The 27,170-nt window shown below is 33.4% G+C and overlaps 2 protein-coding genes across 2 annotated transcripts in view; both read right to left on the bottom strand.

Moving 5' to 3' along the window:
- The window catches only part of LOC114341705 (insulin-like receptor), a 523,292-nt gene that overhangs the window by 262,488 nt on the left and 233,634 nt on the right, over positions 1 to 27,170 (bottom strand). The gene's annotated exons all lie outside the window — the stretch shown is intronic.
- LOC126878591 (uncharacterized) overlaps positions 16,390 to 27,170 on the bottom strand; it is a 91,968-nt gene continuing 81,187 nt past the window's right edge. The window contains exon 4 of the mRNA XM_050641399.1: positions 16,390 to 16,978. Within this exon, the coding sequence (XP_050497356.1) occupies positions 16,390 to 16,978 (589 nt within the window). The remainder of the gene's footprint in view (positions 16,979 to 27,170) is intronic.

Raw genomic sequence — 27,170 nt, forward strand, 5'->3', positions numbered from 1 at the left:
ATACGGCGAACAGAACAGCAGGATGTCTAAACAACGCAATATGGCGAAACAAATACTTCAAAACGGAAACGAAAACTAGGATATTATAAATCAACAATAAGGCCAATAATGATGTTCCTGACAAAATTCCCAGGAACTGCATGAAACATTTTCCACCGAGCGTCACACTTTATCAAGCTAATGCTAAGGCGCTGTAAATTATCGCTTGTCTGGACTTAGCCTAAGGCCAGACAAGCGATAATTTACAGCGCTGTAAGAGCAGTAAAATGAAGAGGCAGTAGCTGCAGTAAAAAGCATTGCCAGAAGGGGATGTAAATTACGGCGTGTCTGGCCGTAGCCTCATCGGAAAATCTCGGACTGATCTCAACTCAGGCCGATATCTCGTCTAAACGTTCGGTTAAAGTCCTCAAGAATATTCTGAACGAAAGAGTCGTGGACTTTACCACAGGAAACAATTGGACCAAGAGCTAGCAACGTCGGGAAAACAGTGATTTTAACACACATTATTTTTATGATTTTAAATCCATCTGGCTGGTGAATGCAACCGAATTAATGCCTGGCAAATTAATTTTGCATTTATTTATGTGTAAATAATATAATATTAAAATTTCAGACATACTAAAATGATTTAAATTTTTCAATTATTATTTATAAAAAATAGCGTCTGGCGCATATTTAGCAACCACAGAAATGCCTGGCAATTATAATTCATATTTCTAATAATGTTTAAGAAGTAATGGCAAAAAAATTTTTCGTCTTAAAATAATTTTAAATTCGATATATTTACCTGTACATGTGCGCTGCGCAGTAATGAACGCAACCTGTCTCAGTAGCCAGATGGCCGGTAAAGTGTTCAAGGAAGCATAGGGAATAATATATTAAAGAATCAGCTGTCTTAAAATAGTTGCTCGAAAACGTTGCTATCTCTTAGACCAAATGGTTTCGTTCGCGGTAACGATCCTGGACTAATCCAGGATTACTTCGCATGCGCACTATAAAAAAGAGCGTTCGAGGTAATCGAGTTCTGGCCCTGGATTCCGTGCACTGTAGATATCTACATGTCGCCTTCTATCGATATTTGAATATCAAAATATATGGATTTTTGAGCTTTAATTGAATTATTTTCTAGTTTTGCTCTAGTTTATCAATTAGAGTATAACCTAGCAAAACTAGAAAATAATTCAATTAAAGCTAAAAATTCAAATATTTTGATATTCAAATATCGATAGAAAGCGACATGTAGATATCTACAGTGCACGGAATCTAGGCCCTGAAGTCCTAGTCCGGGATTTTGTCGTTCGCGGTAAGCGAACTGTGAGTTCGGAACAATCCAACCGATCTCTAGGATCTGAAGAGAACTTGAATTCGAATATGCGCAGTAGGAATTTCAAAATACAAACATTTTTATATATAATATTCTGTGCTTTAAACAGCTGATTTGTAGCGGTGTTTGCTTTTCGTTTTGTGTTTATTTCATTTGTTTTTATGTACTTACTGTGGTTTAACTCAAAAATTTGGAAACCGCACACATCTTATGGAAAATATAATGTCACTCAAATGAAATAAAATTTACATGAATAGATTCGCCTCAAATTAACGGCCAATTCCTATCATTTCGCCAACCCTTACTTATGATTAATTACGGCGCAAATTGCAAATTAAAGTTTATCGAAATCACATTTTTGAAGTTCATAAAAATGTCATTTAGGCCGATGCCACAGTATGCGTTTTGACCGGATGCGTTGAAAACGCATCCGTTTCCAACGCAACCGGACCGACCTGTCACACTATGCGTTTAGTCTGGTGCAGTTTGTAAGCGCGTACCGATGACTCAAAACGCATCCGTTTCCAACGCAACCGGACCGATCTGTCACACTATGCGTTTTCACCGGATGCGGCGGAAACGCATCCGGTCAAAATGCATAATGTGGCATCGGCCTTACAATCACTATTACTCTGGGTGCTATTCAAAACAGCTTAAACACCGCGGGACCTAAGCGGATTAGTAAATCTGTTAGAATAAGAGGCTTAATAGCCGGAGAAGATTTATGGAGTACCGATAATTTGGGTATTTTAAAATATTTCTCTCTCTAACTTACGTACGTATCCTTTTGATTTCAGATTTATTTATATCAATTTATGCTCTTATTATTGAAAATTCAGAGTTGGCGCAATGATATGAAATAACTGTTGATTCAAGACGAATCTATTCATGTAAATTTTGTTGAATTTGAGTGACATTATATTTTTCATAAGATGTGTGCAGTGTCCTTTATTGATTTTTAATAAAATCTTTTTTACATACTTTGATGTATAGTTTTTACAGTAATATGATCATAAACAAACAAATATTTTTTTTTATATGAAGGTACTGTGTGTCCCTTTAAAGTTAAATATTATATTTTTGATAGAAAAATAACCAATATGTTATAACCAAAAAGGGAGGCCCAAGGAAAAGGTGGTCCAACAACATCAGTTGAAGCTAAAAAACCGAAGTAAAACAGGCATGAATCTATCAATAAAGCAGGAAGCTTTTTAAATGAAGCTTTTTAAATGAACAATGAGACAACAACTTTCTGAACAACATTGACAAGATAAAATTTCTCCGATGCCATGTTTTCAGTATTATTTTATATGGTATTGTAGCGTGGATATCGAGAGATTCCATGTGTAAAAGATTGGAAGCGTTCGACATGAGAGCACACAGAAGAATGTTAAACATTGCTCATAAAGGACCTCATAGCGCAAGAATCCGTGTCAACGATACGGAGTTAACCTCAGAGCCAGATCACTATTCCGAACAGTACTAGACAAAATGAAGATCATGTAATTGGTTGTCAGCGTTGTAGGAGAACATGACACTTGAAAAAGTACCTACTTCCAAACTGATGGAAAAAAGGGGAAGTACAAATTGCACTGAGATAATAAAAAATTAATGCATGATGTCAGAATGTCTTCAAAAACATAAAATAATTGATGGATTCGAACTTGAGAAATGCACGCTGCCGAAACAGCTGCAGTGACAATAACAATATTTTTGTGGAAGTATTGAAAATAAAAGTGTTTTACTGGCAGAATATAAAACAGTCCGACGAGCAATCTATAAAATACAGATTGATACTGAAGATGGGTTGAACCTTAACCAGCCTCCAGCAACAAGAAACAAAAGTCACGAAAGATTTAACAAGCAAAAGGAAATATGCCACACGTAAACAAAAGGTAGAAAGTTATAAATAATCATTCACTTTCATTTCTTTATTTCCACGTGGATATATTACTGGCATATTTTAGTGACATTTGCATTTTTTGCTCAGCTTCAGTTGCCAATTATGAATAAAATGACCACATCCATAAAATCACAGAAAATAAAATATTAAGACGAAAACTATCGTAAAAAGATGTTGATGGCTGAACAAATATGTGGGAACTTACACAATAAAGTTGACAACGAAGAAGAAATAAGCTTTCGCAGAAAAAATTTAGATGGAAAAATCAAATATTTAACAAAAAAATTAAAGATGTGCTACAGAAAATCAAACGTATAAAATTGCATAATAAAATAATTAGATTTAAATTTCAACAACGAAAATATATTACTGGATTATAGCTGGACTTTTCATATTTAAATTAAAATTAACTTACTTGTACTTGTAATTACTTACAACTTCATACAGGATATCCTTCAAAATTAATCACAATCGAACTTAAAACTTATACATAAACATCACACTTCACTTTAAAAATAGTGTATTTAAAACCACCCAGAACATTTTTTCAATAACAGGCATGTACAAATGTACATAGTACAGGTTTGACTCCCTTCAAAAGAAATCACAAAGACCCGTCACAGTCGCTCAATCGAAAATGTTTCAAAAGAAACAAAAAGGGAAATACAAATTGCACTGAGATCAGGGCCGTCTCAATCCGGGGGGGCAAGGGGTGCGAGGCACCCGGGCGCCAAGTCCAAGGGGAGCAAGCCGAACATTTGCTGAGCTCAAAATAATTGCGCTTTTTGTCCTTAAAAAACCTACAAATAACAAAAACATACAAGTGCACTTTCGTATTTTTTACAAAGGCTGTTAATGCTTACTACACCTACTATTCGCAAATGTAATATGAAACCCATTTTATAATAGGAGACGCCTTTTATAATAGGAAAATATAAATGCTGATTTTCAAAAACCTAATTTTCTTCATTACGTTTGCGACAAGAAAGACGTTTATTACGTTTGCGACAAGAAAGACGTTTATTACGTTTTTAGAAAGACACGAGAGAAGGGTAGCCAACTAATTTCTGTAAAAAAATATGTAGATCTAAAAAAAGATTTACCTACTAGAAAGTCATACAGTAGAATCTTTCAATCAAGCAGCAGTTGAACGCGAAAGAAAAAGGTGGACAGCGGTTTTAGAAAGAATTATCGAAATAACATTTTTAGCATGACAAAATTTACCATTAAGAGGAACCAGTCAAAGGTTGCATGAATAGGATAGCGGTAACTTTTTAAAATTAATAGAATGTATTTCCAATTTTGATAATACGCTATCAGAACACATTACACGAATTGTTGTCAAATCTACCTTTTTCTGGAAATCAAATGAAGTTTCTTATTTTAAATGGAACACCCTATATATCTTTTGCGTTTTGAAGTCCTTAAGAAATACTGATTATTTTTGATGTTATATTCCTTATACCTAAATGCCATAATTTTGGAGTTATTGCGACATTTATTAAAAAAATTTTAAAGAAATTATAGAAATCAATTTTTTCGGACCTGTTGAGACATTTTTTTAGGTTCTTTGGATGATTGGGAATAAAAAAAGGTATTTTCTAATTGTTCTCCAAAGTTAATAGTTTCCGAGTTATAAACAATTTAAAACTGAAAAAAATTGAAAAATGACGATTTTAAAGATTCAAAAACACAAGTAAAAAAATCATTTTTAAAATTACGAACTACCAAAATTCAAGCTCAAACCCTCTTCTATCAGCTCCCTATAAGAATTGTTGGCACGTTTTATTATAAAACATTGTTTTTTTATTATTAATGAAGCTCATATGAGAGGACGGGCGATCAACGGGCATTAACAACTAAAAACAATATTTTAGAATGAAATATGTAACACCAAATCACTTATCGGTAGCTGATACAATAAGGTTTGAGTTTGAATTTGGGCACTTTGTAGTTTCAAAAATAATATTTTTTACTTTTGTTTTTGAACATAGAAAATCATGTATTTTCGATTTTTTTCAGTTTTAAATTGTTTATAACTCGGAAACGATTAGCTTTAGAGAAAAATTATAAAAGACCTTTTTTATTCCCAATGATCCAAAAAACCTAAAAAAAAAAGAATGTGTGTACTTTGTACGCACGTAAGAAGTTATACTTTTATTATATGATTTCAACGAAATCAATATACTTTAAACAGTTTCTCTACTACTTTCCAAACATTTTTATTAAAACAATACCAAAAATTAAAAAAATAATGCCACAAATGATTTCTGAACAATAATTGTTGCCAAAAATTATAATTAAATACGTATTTTCTGAAAAAAATTATATAATAATATACTTACAATCATAAAATCTATAAAAAAATAAAAAAAATGATATAACTTGCATTGGGCTTGAACCTACTTCCCATGTATCCCCCCGTACGAGAGTCGAAGTGATTTCAAACTGCACCACCTTCGCGTATACGTCATGTGGAATATACACAAACTGAACAACTTTTCGAGATTTTGTTTATATGAATTTTTATTAGTTTGATTTTTGTCGAATTAAAATACAACAATATATAGAGTAAGAAAACGATACATTAGATGAAAATTTGTAGAAAGTTTGTTCGTAATCAGATTATGGGGTATAGCATAGCAGATTATTCGCATTGCCTACTAGGGGTATAGCATAGCAAGTACTAGGTAAGTACATTATTTTTTTTTTACATTTTCCAAATAGGTATGAAGATAATTTTTTATTGGAATAGTAAGTAAGTAAGTAAGTAAGGTATGCTTTATTGTCAAAAAATTTTACCAATTTGTGGACAAAGCTTATACAAAATAAAAAAAATACAATAAAAAGCAATAATAAAAAACTACAAACAAAACAAACACAGAAACAGACACCAAGTAAATGGCGTGAGTTATACTACTTAATATAATTTTTACAATACAACTGAAACATTTAGAATTACGTACCTATGGCTTTTCAAAACTATTTAAAAAGTCACTATAATTATAAATTTGATTTTATTTCTGTCCTCACAACAATAAAAACTAATATATTATTATACATTTTTGTTTACCGATAACCTCCATATTGAACAATTGACAGATCATTTCAACACCCAATCAGAGCCCGTATAAAGACTAATACCAAACTGTCGGTGTGCGCATGCGCGCAGATCAATATAAATTCACCCTCAATCTCAATCGCGCCTAAAGCAGTATAACTTCAAAATCGGGCCGAAAAAATTGATTTTTATATTTTCTTTAAAATTGTTTTTAATAAGTGTCATAAAACTCCAAAATTATGGCATTTAGATATATAGGGAACATAACATGAAAAATAATCAGTATTTCTAGGGACTTAAAAACGCAAAAAATATATAGAGTGTTCTATTTAAAATAAGAAAGTTCATTAGATTTTCAGAGAAATGGAAGATTCGTCAACAATGTAATTACCACTATAATATCGGTAGCATTAGAAGACCCTGACCCACCAAAATCTATAAAAATCGTTCTAGCGGTTTCCGAACAATTACCGTGTTTCCATACTTTCTCGTTACCCTGTATAATCTTCTGACAAAAGGGGGCACAAAGATGAGTCTTGCACCCCGGCGCCGTGTATGCTTAAGGCCGATGCCACATTATGCGTTTTGACCGGATGCGGTGAAAACGCATCCGTTTCCAACGCAACCGGACCGACCTGTCACACTATGCGTTTAGTCTGGTGCAGTTTGTAAGCGCGTACCGATGACTCAAAACGCATCCGTTTCCAACGCAACCGGACCGATCTGTCACACTATGCGTTTTCACCGGATGCGGCGGAAACGCTTCCGGTTAAAACGCATAATGTGACATCGGCCTAAGACGGCTCTGACTGAGATAATACAAAAATAATAAATAAACAAAAAACAGATCGTAAAAGGAAAATTTTGGAAACGTATGAAAAATTGGTAAATAAAAGAAGGTAAAGAAATTTAAATATCCTGAAAGAGGCAGTTGACTAGCATTAATAAAATGCCCACAAGAGTAAAAAGCAGTACAGAACATAAAACAGTCTTGACGAGCAATCTGAAAATACGGATTTATACTGGAGACGGTTTAGGCTTTAGAAGCCCACAGCAACAATATACTTACAAAACATGTAAGATTTACTTAACAAACAAAAGTAAGATATGCCATAGAAAACAAAACGTAGAAAGACAATGAAGTAGGTAATTATTTTTCACTTTAATTTTTTTATTTTTACTGGAATATACATATTACTGACATAGTTTGGTGACATTTCCATTTTTTGCTGAACCCCATTTGACAATCATGAATGAAATGTCCAAATCTGTAAAATGACAGAAAATAAAATATACAGACGAAAATTATCATTACAAAGATGTTGAAGGTTGAAGAAGATATGTGGTAATTTACAAAATACAGATTGGCAAAAAAGAAGAAATAAACTGTAGCAGCAAAAATATAGAAGGAAAAACCAAATATTTAACGTAAAAACGTATAAAATTGCACAATGAAGTAATTAGATTTCAATTTCAACAATGAAATGTTTTTCTTTCCTGACCTCAACGAAAATACACTCGGGTGCAAAATTAACCGGACACCTTAAAAATGGGTAATTTTTGATATCTCGCAATTAATAAACCTGTTGTCCGATTTGAGTGATTTTTTAATATGTTATAGCCTTATTCTTCAACAATATCGTTCCAATAATATTGTTGCTAAACAGGTAAATTTTCATTGTATACCGGGTGTAATAATGAAGCTGTGTTTTTTTCTAAAACTTCGCATCGCCTTGTGGAGTATTCTAACATTTACAAAATACTCAAATTTAAACCCAAATATAGCCTCATGTTTTCTCAACATTCTGTTTTTTGAGTCATTCGCTTATGTTGGACCGTTAAAAAGTTAGGTACTTTAACATTTAGCCATGTTTTTTATCAAAACAGTATGTTTTTAAATAAGGATGGCAAACTTTATGGAGTTATTCTACATGAAAAAATAATGACAGTTTGCTTTATAAACCTATGTCCGCAAGTGCTTAATTTCTAAGATAGAGGGTGTTGAAATTTTTGTTACAAACTGACGATTTATTTATTGCTTTAAAACCGGTTGAGATATGCAAATGAAATTTGGTGGGCTTTAAGACGTAGTTATTATACAACTTTTGACATACAAGTTAGAATTTAATATTCACCATTGGCGCGCATACGGGTAATATGAGCTGTCATATTACCCGTATGCGCGCCAATGGTGAATATTAAATTCTTAGTTGTATGTCAAAAAATGTGCAAAAATTTATGTCTTAAAACCCACCAAATTTCATTTGCATATCTCAACCGGTTTTAAAGCAATAAATAAATCATCAGTTTGTAAGAAAAATTTCAACACCCCCTATCTCAGAAACGAAGCATCTGCGGACATACTGTTTATAAAGCAAACTGTCATTATTTTTTCATGCAGAATTACCCTTTAAAGGTTGCCATACTTATTTAAAAAGACCCTGTATTGATGAAAATCATGGCTAGTTGTTAAAGTACCTAACTTTTTTAAGGTCCAATGTACGCGAATGAACCAAAAAGCAAAATGTTTGGAAAACATGAGGCTGTAGTTAGATTTCAATTTCAGTATTTTGTAGATGCTAGAATATTCCACAGGGTGATGCGAAGTTTAAGAAAAAAACACAGTTTCATTGGTACACCTCGTATACAATGAAAATTTACCTGTTTAGCAACAATATTATTAAAACGGTATTGTTAAAGAATAAGGCTATAACATATTAAAAAATCACTTAAATCGGACAACAGGTTTAGGAATTGCGAGACATCAAAAATTACCCATTTTTAAGGTGTCCGGTTAATTTTGCACCCGAGTATTACTGCGATATTTGGTCACTTGTTGCATTTTTAGATCTAGCTGGACTTTTCATATTTAAAAAAAAATGACTACTTACAACTATATTATAGCATACCGTCGATATTCCTATTATAATTAGTCACACAGAACTAAAAACTTAAAACATAAACATCACACTTCACTTTAAAAATAGTGTATTCGAAACCACCCAGAACATTTCAACAAGAGGTATAATTCCCCTCAAAAAAATCGCAAAGACCCCTCACTGTCGCTCAATCAAAAATGTTTTAAAAGTCGCGCAAACAGTGATCAACAGATCGTCGTTCCCAAAATTTCACTTTTAGCGGGCGCGTATACCGGCACGTCTATTCACCCGTATGCAATGCAACTTCTTGGTTAAGAGGTTCGGCCAAGAATAAACGATCAAACCAAACTGTATACAGTACAGGCACAGCAAATCATGAAGACACAATTACACTGAATTAAAAATGCGCAAGCTCGGGGTTGAGAAAATAGGCCCAAGTGGTATTAACGAATATTATATTATGTTATAGCAAGGCGACAATTAGGTGTATTAATATGATTTTTATTATTAATCATTTAATATTTTATATGAGCAATAATAATTTTTTATGAGCAAAAGAAGGATAATTCCTCTAAAAATAAGTTCAGAATATAAAAATTTGGGCAGCTGAACCACACAGATATTAAATTTTATTATATTTATTAAATTTTGTCGAATTCAACTAAATTGTCAAAAATTTTGATCGTATGTGACCGTGCATCTCCAACAAAATCGTACAATTTGACTACAGAGAAACTGGCCTATCTGCTGCAGTAATGCAGAATTGAGCCCGTCAGAATCAAAACCTGCTAAATCCTACATCAGTTTCCACAGTTTCAAAGTTCAAGTATCTATTAATCCACAGGCATAAGTTTTCGGCTCAAAGCCGTAAAGCCGCCATTTTATGACACTTATTGATGCCACTTTGATTAAGAAATGCCGAATACTTTTTGGGAAAACATGTTTTTTTAGTCTCCTGAAAAATTTCATAAAATGGATGTATGCAGCAGGTTTTGATTCTATGGGCCTCAATATATTTATATCATCGACGATATTGTCAAACAACACCGCAGTACCGTGAGTGGCCGGCTTAAAATTCTACTTTTGCTCAAATGGACTATAGACAAACTTACACGTTAAAAATATGGCACTTGATACAGTTGAGGATTTGAAAGATGGTGTTATTGGCGTTAATGTCACCATAAGTTTAATGCCACATACTTTGAAAATTCTGTTGAAAATGATTCACGCCAGAATACACTCTAAACTGGAGCTGGATATTAGTGACACTCAATATGGGTTCCGCAATGGTATGGGTACCAAAGAGGCATTATTCTCCTTCAACCTGCTGACACAGAGATGTTTGGATGTTAACCGTCCTCTTAACGTCTGTTTTATAGACTACAATAAAGCGTTTGATAAAGTAAATCATGATCGACTCATGGAAATTCTAAAAAATAAAAACCTAGATGAAAGAGATTTAAAGCTAATAACACATATCTATTACAATCAGCGAGCAATAGTAAGAATTGAAAAAGAAACATCTGAAGAGATGGAACTAAAGAGAGGAGTCAGACAAGGCTGCATACTATCACCTCTATTATTTAACGCTTATTCTGTAGAGGTAATTCGAGAAACTCTGGAAGATGAAACAGTCGGCATAAGAGTAAATGGAGTATTAGTTAACAACATCAGATATGCAGATGATACAGTAATAATAGCCGATAATTTACAAGACCTGCAAATACTTATGAGTAAAATAGTAAGGTGTAGTAAGGAGTACGGACTCTCTCTCAATATCAAAAAGACGAAGTTTATGAAAATTAGTAAAAACAACCATAATACTAACTAAATCTTGATACTAGAGGGCCAGTAGATCGAAAGAGTACAAAAGTACACTTACCTAGGAACACTTGTAATAACAGAAAATAATGACTACACTGCAGAAATCAAAGTCAGAATCGAAAAAGCACGTTCTAATTTTATGAAAATAAAAAAGGTCCTATGTAGCAAAGATTTAACATTAGCTCTTAAAGTACGCCTAACAAAATGTTACGTATACAGTGTACTATACTATGGAGTGAAATCATGGACGTTAAATCTAGAGTCAATGAGACTATTTACACCTTTGAAATGTGGACCTATAGAAGAATTATGAGGGTTTCCTGGTAGATAGTTACGAACAATGAAGTACTGAGAAGAATAGGTAAAAAGAAGGAAGTTGAACTTACAATTAAAGAAAGAAAACTACAGTATCTCGGACATGTGATGCGGGTCGAGAAGTATGGCATCCTGATACGCATAGTGCGAGGAAAGATAGATGGCAGAAGAAGCATCGGAAGAAAACGAATTTCATGACTGAAGAACCTGAGAGAATTGTTTGAATGCAGCTCAAAATAACTATTTAGAGCTACTGCCTCAAAAATTAAAATAGCTATGATGATTGCCAACCTCCGTAGCGGAGATGGCACCTGAAGAAGAAGAAGTTATTGGCGCATAGTACTAGAAATCTTACGAAAGGACATAGTACTGCGTCGCTGGATTCATGAATAAGAAAATAATCAACCAAAAGAAAAAAACTTATAGATTTTTGGCATTTTGTAGGAATGCAACTATTTAGCACAAAATTAAATATATTCACTATTACGGAACTATAAGCATTAGGTATGTACTTACCAACAATTCAAAATGAACTAAAATAAATTATTTTGGAATACTTATGGTCAAAAACACGTGGGACTATACAGTATGGTGCAAATGTGTGGAATAAATTCGTTATTTCGTAAGCCAGCCACGTTAAGGAAAAATCCTGAAACAGGTCGATTTTTATTTTTGAATTATGATTTTTTGACATATATATCATGCATACTAGTGACGTCATCCATTTAAGCGTGATGACGTAATCAATGATTTTTTTGAATGAGAATAGGGGGCATGTGCTAACTCATTTGAAAGGCTATTCAATTCTCTATTCAGTAATATAAACATATAGGGTGTCCCAGAAAGAAAAATTATTTTGAATTAAATTAATTGACACAAAAAGAAGAATGTATGTATGTAATTTATTTAATTCAAAATACATTCTACTGCTGTCAGAAAACAGAAAAAAATGTTTATTTGATAAATAAACATTGTTTTTGCATAATGTTCTAACTGCCAAGAGGCAGATGGGTGGCAGCTTGAACATTGAAATTAAGCGAAAAGTAATGTTTATTTATAAAAAAAAACATTTTTTTCTGTTTTATGATAGCAGTAGAATGTATTTTGAATTATAGTATGTAATTCAACGAGCATGTAATGATGGCTATTACTCACGATAATGAAGTTTACGACACGAACCGTTGGCGAGTGTCGTAATTCATCAGAATGAGTAATAGCCAATACATGCAAGTAGAATACTATACTTTTTCTACGACCTTTTTTATTTGGATTAGTAGAAAAATATAATTATCAACTACTAACATTATTTTTAAAACGAAATATTTTATTTTTCATAAGAAAATATATTTTATATAACTATGGCAACACTGTTAGAATTACGCTCGTTGAGCTTATGAAACAATCAAACAGTTGTCATTATGTCATGGAATGGCGGTGGCTTTTAAAAATAAGACATGTTTTAAGGCAATTACATGAAAAAGAACGTGTGCTCTCAATTAAAATCTATTGTACAATGAATAAATAGTAAGTAAAACAGAATTCATTGATATGAATTTCATATCCGTAAGTCCTTTTACGAAATTAATACCGATTGTTTATTGTTTACCTTTTAATAACGTCAATCTTAAAATGTCAAATGTTGAAATTTAAACGTAAAAAATATACTAACCCATTGTTAAAGTTAAAAATACTTTTAACATTTTTCAGATTTAATTGTTCATATAAATTACAATGATTATTTTATTAAATAAACAAGTTTAAGTAATTTTATTTGCTAATAGGTATATTAAAAGTACCATGCACCACTTGAATCTAACTTCAACCCGTGAGTAATGACCCGCGAGTAACTTCAGCTCGTGAGTAATGAATTATTACTCACGGGTAAAGTAATGGGTGTTATTATCTATTCAAAAATAGCGAATAATGAGTATATTATTAAACGGTCGTAGAAAAAATAAATTACATACATTCTTCTTTTTGTGTCAATTAATTTAATTAAAAAAAAATTATTGTTGAACATCATGTATAAATAATTATGTTAATGTTTATATTACTGAATAGAGAATTGAATAACCTTTCAAACGAGCTAGCACACAACCCCTATTCTCATTTAAAAAAATCATCGATTACGTCATCACGTCCAGATGGATGACGTCACTAGTATGATGTATATGTCAAAAAATCATAATTTAAAAATCATAATCGACCTGTTTCAGAATCGATTTTTCCTTAAAATCGCTGGCTTGCGAAATAACGAATTTATTCCAAACATTTGCACCATAGTGTATATCAAATAGTATTCTTTTGTGAGATATATGATCACAACAGTGCATAAAAAATAGTTGGTGCCACTATAGTCTATAGTATGCGGTCTACCGTTTCGTTTCTGGTATAGCTTGCGGTCCACCGAGGGATACGGTCTACCTGTACAGCTAGACAACACCATAAGCTTTTCTCAGAAGGGTTTGCACACAATAGCCGTGTTCGTGCTGCATGCCCCGAGTATGCCCAGAGGGAGAACGCCTGCGCATTACGTTTTCGGAGGGCAATATTCGACCTTATTGAACGTCCAATTTCTGTAATGCGCAGGCGTTCTCCCTCTGGGCATACTCGGGGCATGCAGCGCGAACACGGCTAATAATGAAAGGCGTCAACCTGTTTGCAGGCAAAATGTTTATTGGTATACTCTGACCGAAAAATGAAGACTCATTTTCACTTCCTCTTCGATAATAATCGTCAAATAGTATACCAGGTGAAGTTTATATATTGTGGTTTACAAGACTTAGGGCCGGTAGTTTCTGTCCCGATTAAACCTTGGTTAGAGAAATTTTGTCATGCAAAATTTCGCTAAACGGGGTTTAATCGAGACAGAAAGTACCGGCCCTTAAAAACCGACTTTAACCGCTTGCATATCTTTTAATTGCTCCTCTTATCAAAGGTAAAGTTATCCAACTGTAGTGTCAACTACAGAACGCGTGTTATTTTTAAGTAAATAATTTGTTGCATATGGGGTAACCCAAAAATTCAGGTAAATCCTGAAATTTCAGTCGTCACCCTTTAATCAGTGGCGTATCCGCATAGACATATTTACTATGTCTACCCTTAGAATAATTTATTATGTTGTAGATATTGTGTAACTCTTAAAAAATGAATTTGTGTGGTCAATAAAGAATACAGTTGTCACTTTCATAGAACAATAGTCACTTATCTTATTTAGATCTACTGACTACCTATAGAGCGCGGTTGCAATTTTTAAAATACTAATTTTTATAAATATTATTTCCAAAGTCAACTGAAACACGTAATAAACTAATTACTTTAAGATAAAATGACTCCAGCTTAGAGGCAACCGAATTTGAGATTGTTTTTATTATAAAAGCCTTAAGGGTATAGGCGCAAAATATCGCCTATCAAAATATTCAATGTGTTTTAAAAGTATTCATTTTTTTTTCGAATCCTGAGAAAACTAATAAGTATTTTTGAATAATTTAAACACATAATGAAAGATTACGTTATTACCGAGGGCCGAAAGTCCCTGAGACTTCTATAATGTTGATTAATAAGTTACAGGGGTGAAAAAAAAAGAAAATTTAGTGTGACTTTTAATTTCAAAAGTCTCATTTCAATATCTCATTTAAAAGAAACTTTTGGGTTATTCTAAGAGACTTTCAGCCCTCGGTAATAAAGCAATCTTTCATTCTGCGTTTAAAATTTTTCAAAAATACTTATTAGTTTTCTCAGGAATCGACAAAAATGAATATATTTAAAACACATTGAACATTTTGACATGCGAGATTTTGCGCTTATGCCTTTAAGATGTTTTAACTTTCAGGTATTTTATTTTGTTTTATGAATTTACTCAATAAAATCTTTAGGTTTCTAGAACTAATCAATTTATGATAAGAGAAATACGCTTATTATACAATCATTTAATCGCAACTGAACCAGCTTTTTAATAATCTCAAGACGTGGAGTTAAAAACCTCTCCAATTAACTTGTTTTCACATCACCCATGAAGTAAAGTTATTGGTGCTTTTTTTGTATGTGGTATCCCCAATAGGCCTAATCCACAATGTAATATTCAATCAGAGTCATGAATCTAAAAGATATTGTATTACTATAAGAGTAATAAGTTTTTTTACAACACTGGTAAATGCGACTAGTTTAACTAATTTTAACAGCATATACAGTCGGAAAAATGAAAGAATACCCATGAACGAACATATACAACACGCTGTATTTTCCTGTCACCGTGTCACAAAGAAAATTGCCCAGCGTAAGTACATGTAACAATAATTATTACATGTACTTGCGCTGTCCAATTTTTTGTGTGACACTGTGACAGGAAAATACAGCGTGTTTTATATGTTCGTTCATGGGTATTCTTTCATTTTTCCTACTGTATGTATCACATCTATCTAGCTATAGAAAGCTCTAAGCGGTATGGATGATAAAGGCAAAATTTCCAAAACAGTCATCAGACCAATAATTACATACGCGGATAAAACACGACCTGATACGGACAGGACAAAAAGAATGCTAGAAACAGCAGACATAAAAACCCTTCGAAAAATTGATGGTAAGACACTATGAGTTAGAGCTAAAAGAGCTAGAGAGGATTAGTGCAGATATACGACGGAGATGCAAGGTGGATAACAATAACAACTGAGTAAAAAAAGAGGTAAAATGGAACGACCACATAAGCCGAATCACAACAAATGTAAGGACGGCGAGAGACGGTTCACTAATAGGAAGATGATCAGTGGGAAGACCACGAAAAAGATGGAATGACAACTTACTGGAGGCATATCGAAAAACAGACAAAGAAGAAGAAGAATAAGATATGTACCTCATAATTTTGCAAATCATCTTACTCCATTGATTCTGCAGAACTGTCTGTTGAACTGTCTTAATCATTTGATCCTAATTGTATTAACACAGGCTCAATAACATTATCCACCATGTCGTACAACCTCCACATATATCGTCTTCTACTTTAATAACATGGCTTATCGCATTCTTCCAGTCAGTAGAATTAATACTGTCCAAACTGGCTTGCAAGAGGCGCTGGACATGATTAATTTTAAATGTGACATTTTCCCGAGCCACATATCCTTTCATTTGTGATTTGTGCCCAAATTAATTCTATTGGGTTCAGTTCACAATGATAAGGCGGTAGTCGTAAGATGGTAATGCCATGAAGTCTAGACATTGTATCTACAGCATACTGACGATATTTACCACGATGTTGTCTAATAATACCAATAAGCTCTCCTTTAACCATATCCTCGCCGTATGGAATGGATTCTTCCCTCAACCAATGTTGCAAAACTGCTTTTTTGTCACTCATAGTAGGAATTCGTTCAACAAGTCGACTATGGTAGGATGCATTGTCTAATACTACCACTGAGTTAGGTTCGAGATGCTGAAGAACGTTTTCGAACCATCTTTCAAAGCATACGGCGTCCATGTCCTCGTGATAGTCGCCAGTTTTCTTTGATATAAAAACGAGAGCACTATTTTCCAGAAAACCTGTATCGCTACCGATGTGAGCTGCAATAAGACGTTGAACTTTGCCTGGTGGTGCTCGTAAGCCTGTAGATAAGCCTTCTATAAATGCTTGACGAGGAGTTCTTATAGATGTATCGTGCCAAATTTTTGAAACCGTATGCCTGGCAATAATCCAAGTTTCATCAAGGTAGTATATATTTCTTTTGGAAACACGATAATTCCTAATAGAGCGCAGATATCTTCGTCGCCATGATACAATTTCTTCTTTATCTATTATCTAGGATTGATTTTCGAGACCGTTTCATGTAACGAAAATTTAACTTATGCAAAACTGATCTTAGCGTTTCACGGCCCATTTGAGGAATCATATCGTTCTCCAGCAACTTGACCTTAACACTTTTGATAGTTGGAAGCTTATTTTCTAAAAAGAACGTATGTACAGTCCTCTGGATTATATTCATTTGCGATTCACTTAAATGAAAAGATCTTCGTTCACGCTGGCGAGTTTTTGGCGCACTTAAAAGTTTCTGTGCTTTTTAATTCACGCACAATTCTTTCAACTGTGGTGGCTGACACTCCTGTTAAGAACAAACAGCAATCTACAGCTTCCGTTGTAGGATGTGTTTTCTAAGCCCATCATACACTTTCTACACGATTTGATATGAATTATTGATAATACAATCATTTATAATAATTACTGACTTTTTCGATTAAAAATAATAAGTATTACTTAATGGTTTTGCTTTATTACAATGTAATAATTAATTCTTGATTTTTTTATTAGAAATCTAATTCTTAATCCTTTTGTATTAAATTTTACAATGCGTTTAATGTGTTTACTTGTCATGTCATGATTTAATTTAAGACAAGAAGTATTTTAAATCAATAAATCTAAATTTCACAGCTAACTGTATAATATACTCACCTAAAAATAACGAAATACCTGCATAACAATAATAATAGAGTTCTATAACTACGCATTCCAGAGGAAAATTTCCACTATTCACTAAAGGCTGATTCACATAATAGCTCAGGTCACGCTCCGCTCACGGTCAGCTCAAGCCACGATCAAAATATTCTCTCGGAGAAACCACGCAGTCAAAAAAAAAGGGCCGGAACTTGACCGTCGTGTTTAGTGCGGACAGCATGATTAAGATGCGTGTAAGAATAGTTGACCGAACCTTGAGCTGAGCGTGAGCGAACCGTGACCTGAGCTATAATGTGAATCAGCCTTTAATGTAACAAAAAATTAAACGCTCATTGTGCACTACAGACTACAGTACGCGTACGCTACTGACACTTCTCAAATTTTCCACTTTGAAATCCCTCCAGTCACCGTCTTCAATTTTCGGTCCGAGTATTAAGTAATAATACACATTTTCAGGAATTACAATAATCTTGTTTCTTTACTATTATATAAATAACACCATAATCTTTTCCCAGAAGGGTGTGAGCAAATAACAACCCTTCTTTTCAAATAAAATGGCCTGGTAGATTTACAAAAATTAGTTAAAAAGCGTTGATTGAAATATTATCAATCAACGGTTAAATCTTGACTATCAACAACATAATATATGGAACGAGAATGTTACTGAAAGACTTATACAATACAGAAGCGTGATTTTATCAGAAGAGTGGCTGTATCGTATCTTCGACAACACGGACTTCTTGACAAAGCAGATGATGCTCAACTTTGCCATGATAACCCGGTCTATATAGACATTTCAAATAACAAAAATTGCCGGAGAGCCAAATTTTGGTGGAGAGCTAGGGTATACCATACCAAATAAAGTTTAAAAAGTCCCCATCGATCCCATGTGTGCGTCAAAAGTTATTCGGGGTCAAAGGTCAAAATTTGAGATTTTTTGGATTTTTTTCGAAAACGGTAAGTTTTATCAAAAAAAAACCTTAAACCAAAGTTGTAGATCTTAAAATTCTCTACAAAAATAGTCCTTACTATTTTTTTCCTAAGAGTTGCCATTCCTGAGATATCGTGATTCAAAGAGTCACATTATACATGATATGCACACGTTTCCACACCACCTGTGAGGTAGTGTACTCGGCGCGTTTTTTTACCCTGGTTTCCCCTGTAGGCCTTCTCCACTAACTGTTTTGACAATTTTAGGATAATTTAAGGAAACAATACCGGTCAAGTTCTAGATATTACCTTATTATTGATATTCATTATTGATATTGCTATTGATTATTAGGTTAACTATTGTTTTGATTTCTTTAGATATTTTAATCAGATTCATATTCTTGAAAGTCTACTTCAACAGTCAAGTCTTCTTCGATTTCATCTTCTTCCTCTTCCTCTTGCTGGATGTTCAAAAATTGTTCAAATGTGACTGAGTCATTGGTCTCTTCATTAAAATCACAGGAGTCTTCCTCTGTTGTACTAAACTGGACATTTGAGCAAGACTGACCTTGGCAGTTGGTACACACTAGAGAACACAGCAACCCGACTTTTTTACATCCACATTTGGCACTACAACCTTTTTTCAATTGCAAAAAATAGTGTTAAGGAGTTTTTCTGGAGCAGGTGGGAGTAAGATTTTAATCGGTTCCAGAGTATTATCTATTAATTTCCAACCCCAGTCTTCTGGATTCAGTTCATTGCCTAGCCATGTTTGAACTTGATAATATACTCGATACAAATGTTGAAAAGCAGGAAGACATGATAGTTGTACTTGTTTCTTGTTTCGCGTATTTTTTACAAAAGTTAAATATCGGTATTTATCAAGACAAATAATTTTTTTGAAGCTCCATAAACCGCAAGAAGAAAGCGAATTCCTTCCGTAAATATCAACAGCGAACAGAGATATATTCTTCGAATAGTTTATCGGCTTATCCCAAATGCCAAAAGTACATTTTATTTTTACATGCGATAACCGGCTGCGACACTACGTCCGCAATGTACAGAATTCGCTTTCTTCTTGCGGTTTATGGAGCTCCAAAAAAATTATTTGTCTTGATAAATACCGATACTTAACTTTTCTAAAAAATACGCGAAACAAGAAACAAGTACAACTATCATGTCTTCCTCCAACATCAGCATCTGCTTTTCAACATTTGTATCAAGTATATTATCAAGTTCAAACATGGCTAGGCAATGAACTGAATTCAGAAGACTGGGGTTGGAAATTAATAGATAATACTCTGGAACCGATTAAAATCTTACTCCCACCTGCTCCAGAAAAACTCCTTAACACTATTTTTTGCAATTGCAAAAAAGGTTGTAGTGCCAAATGTGGATGTAAAAAAGTCGGGTTGCTGTGTTCTCTAGTGTGTACCAACTGCCAAGGTCAGTCTTGCTCAAATGTCCAGTTTAGTACAACAGAGGAAGACTCCTGTGATTTTAATGAAGAGACCAATGACTCAGTCACATTTGAACAATTTTTGAACATCCAGCAAGAGGAAGAGGAAGAAGATGAAATCGAAGAAGACTTGACTGTTGAAGTAGACTTTCAAGAATATGAATCTGATTAAAATATCTAAAGAAATCAAAACAATAGTTAACCTAATAATCAATAGCAATATCAATAATCAATATCAATAATAAGGTAATATCTAGAACTTGACCGGTATTGTTTCCTTAAATTATCCTAAAATTGTCAAAACAGTTAGTGGAGTAGGCCTACAGGGGAAACCACGGTAAAAAAACGCGCCGAGTACACTACCTCACAGGTGCTGTGGAAACGTGTGCATATCATGTATAATGTGACTTTTGAATCGCGATATCTCAGGAATGGCAACTCTTAGGAAAAAAATAGTAAGGACTATTTTTGTAGAGAATTTTAAGATCTACAACTTTGGTTTAAGGTTTTTTTTGCTAAAACTTACCGTTTTCGAAAGAAATCCAAAAAATCTCAAATTTTGACCTTTGACTCCGAATAATTTTTGACGCACACATGGGATCGATGGGGACTTTTTACACTTTATTTGTTATGGTATACCCTAGCTCTCCACCAAAATTTGGCTCTCCGGCAATTTTTGTTATTTGCCAAGCATTTTGATGTCTAAGTTGACCGGATTATGAGCAGTGTTCGCGCTGTACAAATCGAACGTATTCAGAGTAAGTTCGGGATTAGTTTCCAATGCGCAGGCGTCAACGTAAACTTATCCTGGACACGCTCAGGATTTGTCGCTCCGCGAACAATTTTCGGATTCGTAATGTAATGACGGGTTGCATACATTAAGGTTAGAGAAGGAAGCCTTTTGTTGTCCCTTTCTTATTTCGAAATCAATGTCAAAAAAATGCAAATGCAACAAATTTGTATGTCAACAAAGAGAATAAAAGCAACAGGCAAAGGATTAACTTTCTATTCATCAATGCCTTTCTTAGAAGTTAGAAATTTGATTAGCGTCTTTCTTTATTATTTCCACATTATTTTGATAATTTGGTATTTCCACGCCGAAATCCGGCTTACATTTTTGTAGAGAGTAAAAGATTGTTATACTTGGAAGTGGCAGCTTGATATTTAGATATAAAAATTACCTCTAACTTCCTGGGGGTTGAACATTATCTGAAGGAAGGAATAATTTAGTAAAGAAATCATTTCCAATTTTGATATTATATATATTGAATTTGATAGGTTGTGGCATTGTGTTGTGGTTTATTACACCACAAAAATAATGAAGTATAACAAGACATAAGAAATAGTTTCAGAATAAGTTTGATGTGTTGTTTATGTTTCATTATATTCAATATAAGAGACTAATTTAACTCATAAATTAAACTGAAAAATAAACCACAAGAATATGTAGGTACTTAGAAGCTCATCTAGATAGAAGAAATTAAGTAAAAACAGAGTACAATTTATTGTAATACATACTACCGTAATAGATAAATTATCGAATATCGAATGAAAATAATACTAGAAAAGGTACCTACTTATTTATAAACATACTAATGGAAAACATTGACAAACACAACTAAAAAAGCTTTAATATAAAAAAATATTAAAATTTGTTTGAAGAATATTTAAATGATACAACACTTTATATAATTTTAAAACTTTAAAAACCAGAATCTACATCTACAAATGTTTAACAAAACAATATTTTAGGTTAAGAATTGGAAGGAGTAAGAACAGCCCCCGGATTCCGTGCACTGTAGATATCTACAAGTCGCTTTCTATCAATGTCAATTTTCGTAAAAATATTTGAATTTTTAGCTTTAATTGAATTATTTTCTAGTTTTGCTAGGTTATACTCTAATTGATGTTGAAGTGACACTTAGTAAAACAAGAAAATATTTGAATTAAAACTAAAAATTCAAATATATTGACATTAATAGAAAGCGATATGCGCGATATCAATATATTTGAATTTTTAGTTTTAATTCAAATATTTTCTTGTTTTACTAAGTGTCACTTCAACATCAATTAGAGTATAACCTAGCAAAACTAGAAAATAATTCAATTAAAGCTAAAAATTCAAATATTTTTAAGAAAATTGACATTGATAGAAAGCGACATGTAGATATCTACAGTGCACGGAATCCAGGCCCAGGTTCTTCCTAAATATTTTGTGCGCCTGTGCGAACTTAAAATCCAATACAAAATCCTCGAACGTCGAGAGCGTATCCCGGACACGTTCAGGATCTCTTTTCTGTAATTTTTTCTGAAAGATTTGACCTCCGCGAACGCTCAATTTTATAATGCGCAGGCGTTCTCCCTCTGGGTATACCCAGGATGTCCTGCGCGATCAAAGCTATGGTTGTGGACGTGCCATGCAGCAGAAGACTCGAAGAGATCGAGGTGAAGAACAGTTCTGCGTTTTCCTCGCAAGGGCTGGGCTGTCCAGTAACACGGTCCGTTCGTCAAAGTAATGATCTCAACAATAGGATCAATTCGAAGCTGTCGAATAAATAATAAAAGTGGCTAACTTTGATTCTATTTAACCTAGGCAAAAAGTTTTTTTCTGAAAATTCGTGTAAAAATACCAGCTTTTGAAATCCTAAAGTAGATTTACTCTATAGTCAATATTAACAAAGCTATTCAAATTATTTATAAGCCAAAAATGACTCTATTTTGCTAAACTTTTTTCGGAGTGTAAAAACGACTTTTTAATGGTTTTTTTCAACACTTTGAAAATATGCCTATTCTTCTTGCATGTGGTTTCCACAGAATTGCTATGTCATTATTATTTTCTGAACAATAACATTGCGAAAAAAAAGCTCTTTGCGATAAACAAATTGAATAAAATTTAAACTAATTGACGAATTTTTGTGCATTATATGGAATGTTTGACTCAACTTTTCGTGCAATATGAAAGTCTTAAGGCCATTTTCGCAAAAGTTATAGCACATTTTTTATTTTTGAAATGTTAGTCTTATTTTGCACTTTCCGAAACAAAAAAGGATCGGACCAAAATTCAAAAAGTGCCATTTTAAACCTTGGCTCATCTACAAAAAGAAGAATATTATAAATAAGATATTTAATTACCCTATTTTTACCCGTAGCGATTTAAAAGAAAAAACTGCCATTTTTGACCCTTATTTGTTAATAAGTAAGTTTCTCGTCCGAACTGTGAAGGGCATTTTTGAAGTTATACTTCTTTGGGCGCGATTGAGAGTAAAATTTCATAATATTGCGCGCATGCGCACACAGACAGTATGGCGTCGAGTTGCTGAATCTTTCAAGTTATGTATAATTATATCAGCGCAAGAAAAGGTGTGTAAAGAATATATTAGTGTTTTTAGTAAATATATTTATTATAATTTTTGTGTCTTTGGATTTATCTTCAAGTATTTTTAAAGTATTTTGTATTAAATTTGTCAGTATGTATGAGAAATCTTGTAACCTGTCAAAGCAAAAGGGATATAGCTCAGTGGTAGAGCGTGTGACCGGAGATCAAGAGGTCCCGGGTTCAAATCCCGGACGATTCATATTTTTTTTTATATTTTTGGTATCGTTTTAATAAAAAATTTTTAAAAGTGGTAGGTAAAGAAAGTTAGTTTAATATTTAAATAAAATACAAATAACCTGTTAAGTATATTAATTTCGTTTAAATCATAATAATAGAAGTATAACTTCTTACGTGCGTACAAAGTACACACACATTCTTTTTTTGTATTTATAATGTATTAGGTTTATATAGTACCCAAAAAATCCATTTGCAACCTGGCTGCTTAAGTGTCCCGACACAAACCTTATTTCTCTGGACTATGGGCTATAGTTTTATTTACTGATGAATCCACATTTGGAATTCATCCAGATTCGCGTCGCATCAGAATACCTATATAGACGATCTAAAAATGTGTTTGATATATCCAAGGAAGTCTACACATACAGAAGTGAAATAATAATTGTATGGGGTATTGGGTGGAATAATTATGGACGACAGCCCCGATTTCCAAACAGTACCTCGATACGATCCTTCAACCTATTGTTCGTTCGTTTATTTGCACGTGCTCTTGGGGAAAACTGTCACCTTATACATGATACCGCTCGTCCACATTTTGCACATAATTATTATGCCAAAATGGATTGACTAACGAGGGTATTGATGTATTTCCAGGGCCATCATAATCTCCAGACCTCAATCTTATTGAACATATTATACGGGATTTATGCTTCAACAACGAATTACTACACAAATGGGCAAAATTCACAACGCATTTCGCTTCTTGAAAAGAATGAGCAAATTTACCTCAGGTAGACATTAACATTATTATTTGGAGTATGAAAAATAAATGTGCAACTGTAATAAACCACGGTGGAGGTCATACTTTATACTACAGTTAATTTCATAACAAATTAAATACCAATTGTTTTTTTATTTTATTTCTTTACTTATAATAATTAATATAATATACGTATGTTAAATACGTTGAAGTACCATAAATTTATTATTAATTATCTAAATTAGTTCCAGAAATAGATAAATCTATATATAAAAATATCTTTAGTCTTTTAGATGTGTATAATATGATGGTATTTACGTGAATTCCAGTAATTATTTTTCTCTCATTAACAAATTTTTTCATGACCTCTGCGACGTCAAATATGAAATGTTTTATTAGGTTTGCTACAGATAAGATTTTGTATTTTTAAAATTAATAATTCAGGTTTAGGTTCCGTTGTGATATTGGATCACATACAGGAAAGAATAAAGTTTCAAACATAATTTAAAAATCTAGAAATACTTGTAGAATTGATTAATTACTTGGTTATTACTTGATTAATTACTAGAAATACTTGGGAAAACGTCAGGAAAGAAGTTTGAGGATAACAGGACTTGGTGGTGGTCAAATGAAGTACAAGGAAAAATAAAAGAGAAGAGAAAATTATATAAAAAGTGGCAAGAAACCAGATCGGACATAGATCTTCAAAACTATATGGTCGAAAAAAGGAAGCGAAAGTAGCAGTAGCAAAAGCTAAAGCAGAAGCGTATTCAAACCTATACGATCAACTTGATACCAGGGACGGCGAAGCAAAGATATATAAAATAGCCAAACAGACAGCAAAGAAAGCAAGAGATTTTAATCAGATTAGATGTATCCTAGATGAAAATAATAAAATACTAATTCACGAAAAGGATGTCAACAAGAGATGGAGAAAGTATTTAGACAGTTTATTAAATGAAGAATTTGACAGACAGCCTGTGGAGTTAACGGAGACAGTAACAGCAATGGTTACCAGAATAACAAACGAGGAAGTGGCTCAAGCGCTTCAAAAAATAAAGAAAGGAAAAGCAGTCGGACCAGATGATATTCCTGGGAAAGTATGAAGAGCATTGGGAGAGACAGGAATAAGTTGGCTAGCAGGTCTATTTAATAGAATTATGGAAGTTGGACAAATGCCAGACGAATGGAGAAGCAGTATATTAGTACCTGTCTACAAAAACAAGGGAGACATAAAACAATGCACAAACTACAGGGCTATAAAACTACTTAGCCACACCATGAAAATATGGGAGAGAGTAATTGATAGACGGATACGTGAAGAAACCGATATATCCGAGAATCAATTTGGCTTTATGCAGGGTATATCAACAACAGATGCAATTTTCATTATAAGGCAGTTGATGGAAAAATACAGGAGTAAAGAAACAAACGCTCATATGGTATTCACTGATCTTGAGAAAGCATATGATAGAGTTCCTCGAGAGATTCTGTGGTGGGCACTCAATAAAAAAGGAGTCCCTGGTGAATATGTAAATATTGTGAGGGATATGTATGGGGGAGTAACGACTAGTGTTAGGACAGGTGTGGGAGAGATTGATAAATTTCATGTGAAAGTAGGATTGCACCAAGATTTTGATAATAGGTTTTTTTTAGCTGATTTGACAAGTTTTAAAAATGTTATCCTGTACTTCGTGATATACCTACTCAGTGACAGAAACATTGGTAGTAAATTTCTTGATGTATAGTAGTGAACGCATATTCTTGGCTGATATGCGGATACCTTTCGTAACACAAGGTTTCCGATGTTTTGGCTTAATAGGAATTAAAGGAAATGCCTTATTGAAGATGCGGAGAAGCTTATCTAGAAAAACACTGAAATTATAGTCCACGTCTATAGAATGAAAGTGCCACTCAGAAGTTAAGCATAAATTTTGGAATTTACGAAAATTCTGGACGGAAGAAAATCCTACCTAAACGTCGGGTTTTTGAGGAGGGTTATTGATAGGGATAAAGGTTGATTCTCATCACTCATCAGGTCATTCACCTGTGATCCATATTATGTTTCACATATCCAGTACGTATTACACATATACCAATCTTGCTCATTCCTTTTAGAGTCTTCGCTGGTATGCCATCTATCCATGGGTTTTTTGTTTCTTAGTTAGTTCTACTTTTGCTCGTAAAATTATTGATTTTGCCTCGCTGACTGCATATTTCTTAGACTGATGCATCTTTTGAAGTTTCTTTGTATAATTATGAAAGGTAAGTTTTCCCGGTTTCTACAATGCTCTCGATGTCGGTTTTTACTTCTCCAATATGGCCTTGATTGGTTTGACGTTGTGGCTTAGATTCTCGGGCCAAATGTTTAATTTTTTTTAAATAATTCATGACTTAACCCTCTAGTGCCCGAATTTTTTTGGTACCACCACCAAATTTCACTCTAAACTGAAAATTACAGAGTAAAAATTTGTTTGATCGGCCACATTTTTAAAAGCTGGGTGCTTATCCGATCTATTTCAGAGGGTGGTTTGGGTATCGCAGCCGCAGCTATAAAATACTTAAGTAGGAAAGTCTGGAAACATTTATTACGGTCCGCCTTGAGGCGGACTGGGGCACTAGAGGGTTAAAAATGACGATTTGCATGTTGCTCCAGTTCTTGAAACACGATTTATTTATATGGTTGTTTTTATCTTTCACGCACGTTCTTTCCGTTTTTGTAG

This window comes from Diabrotica virgifera, chromosome 10, assembly GCF_917563875.1.
Source record: "Diabrotica virgifera virgifera chromosome 10, PGI_DIABVI_V3a".
NCBI classification, from domain to species: Eukaryota; Metazoa; Arthropoda; class Insecta; order Coleoptera; family Chrysomelidae; genus Diabrotica; species Diabrotica virgifera.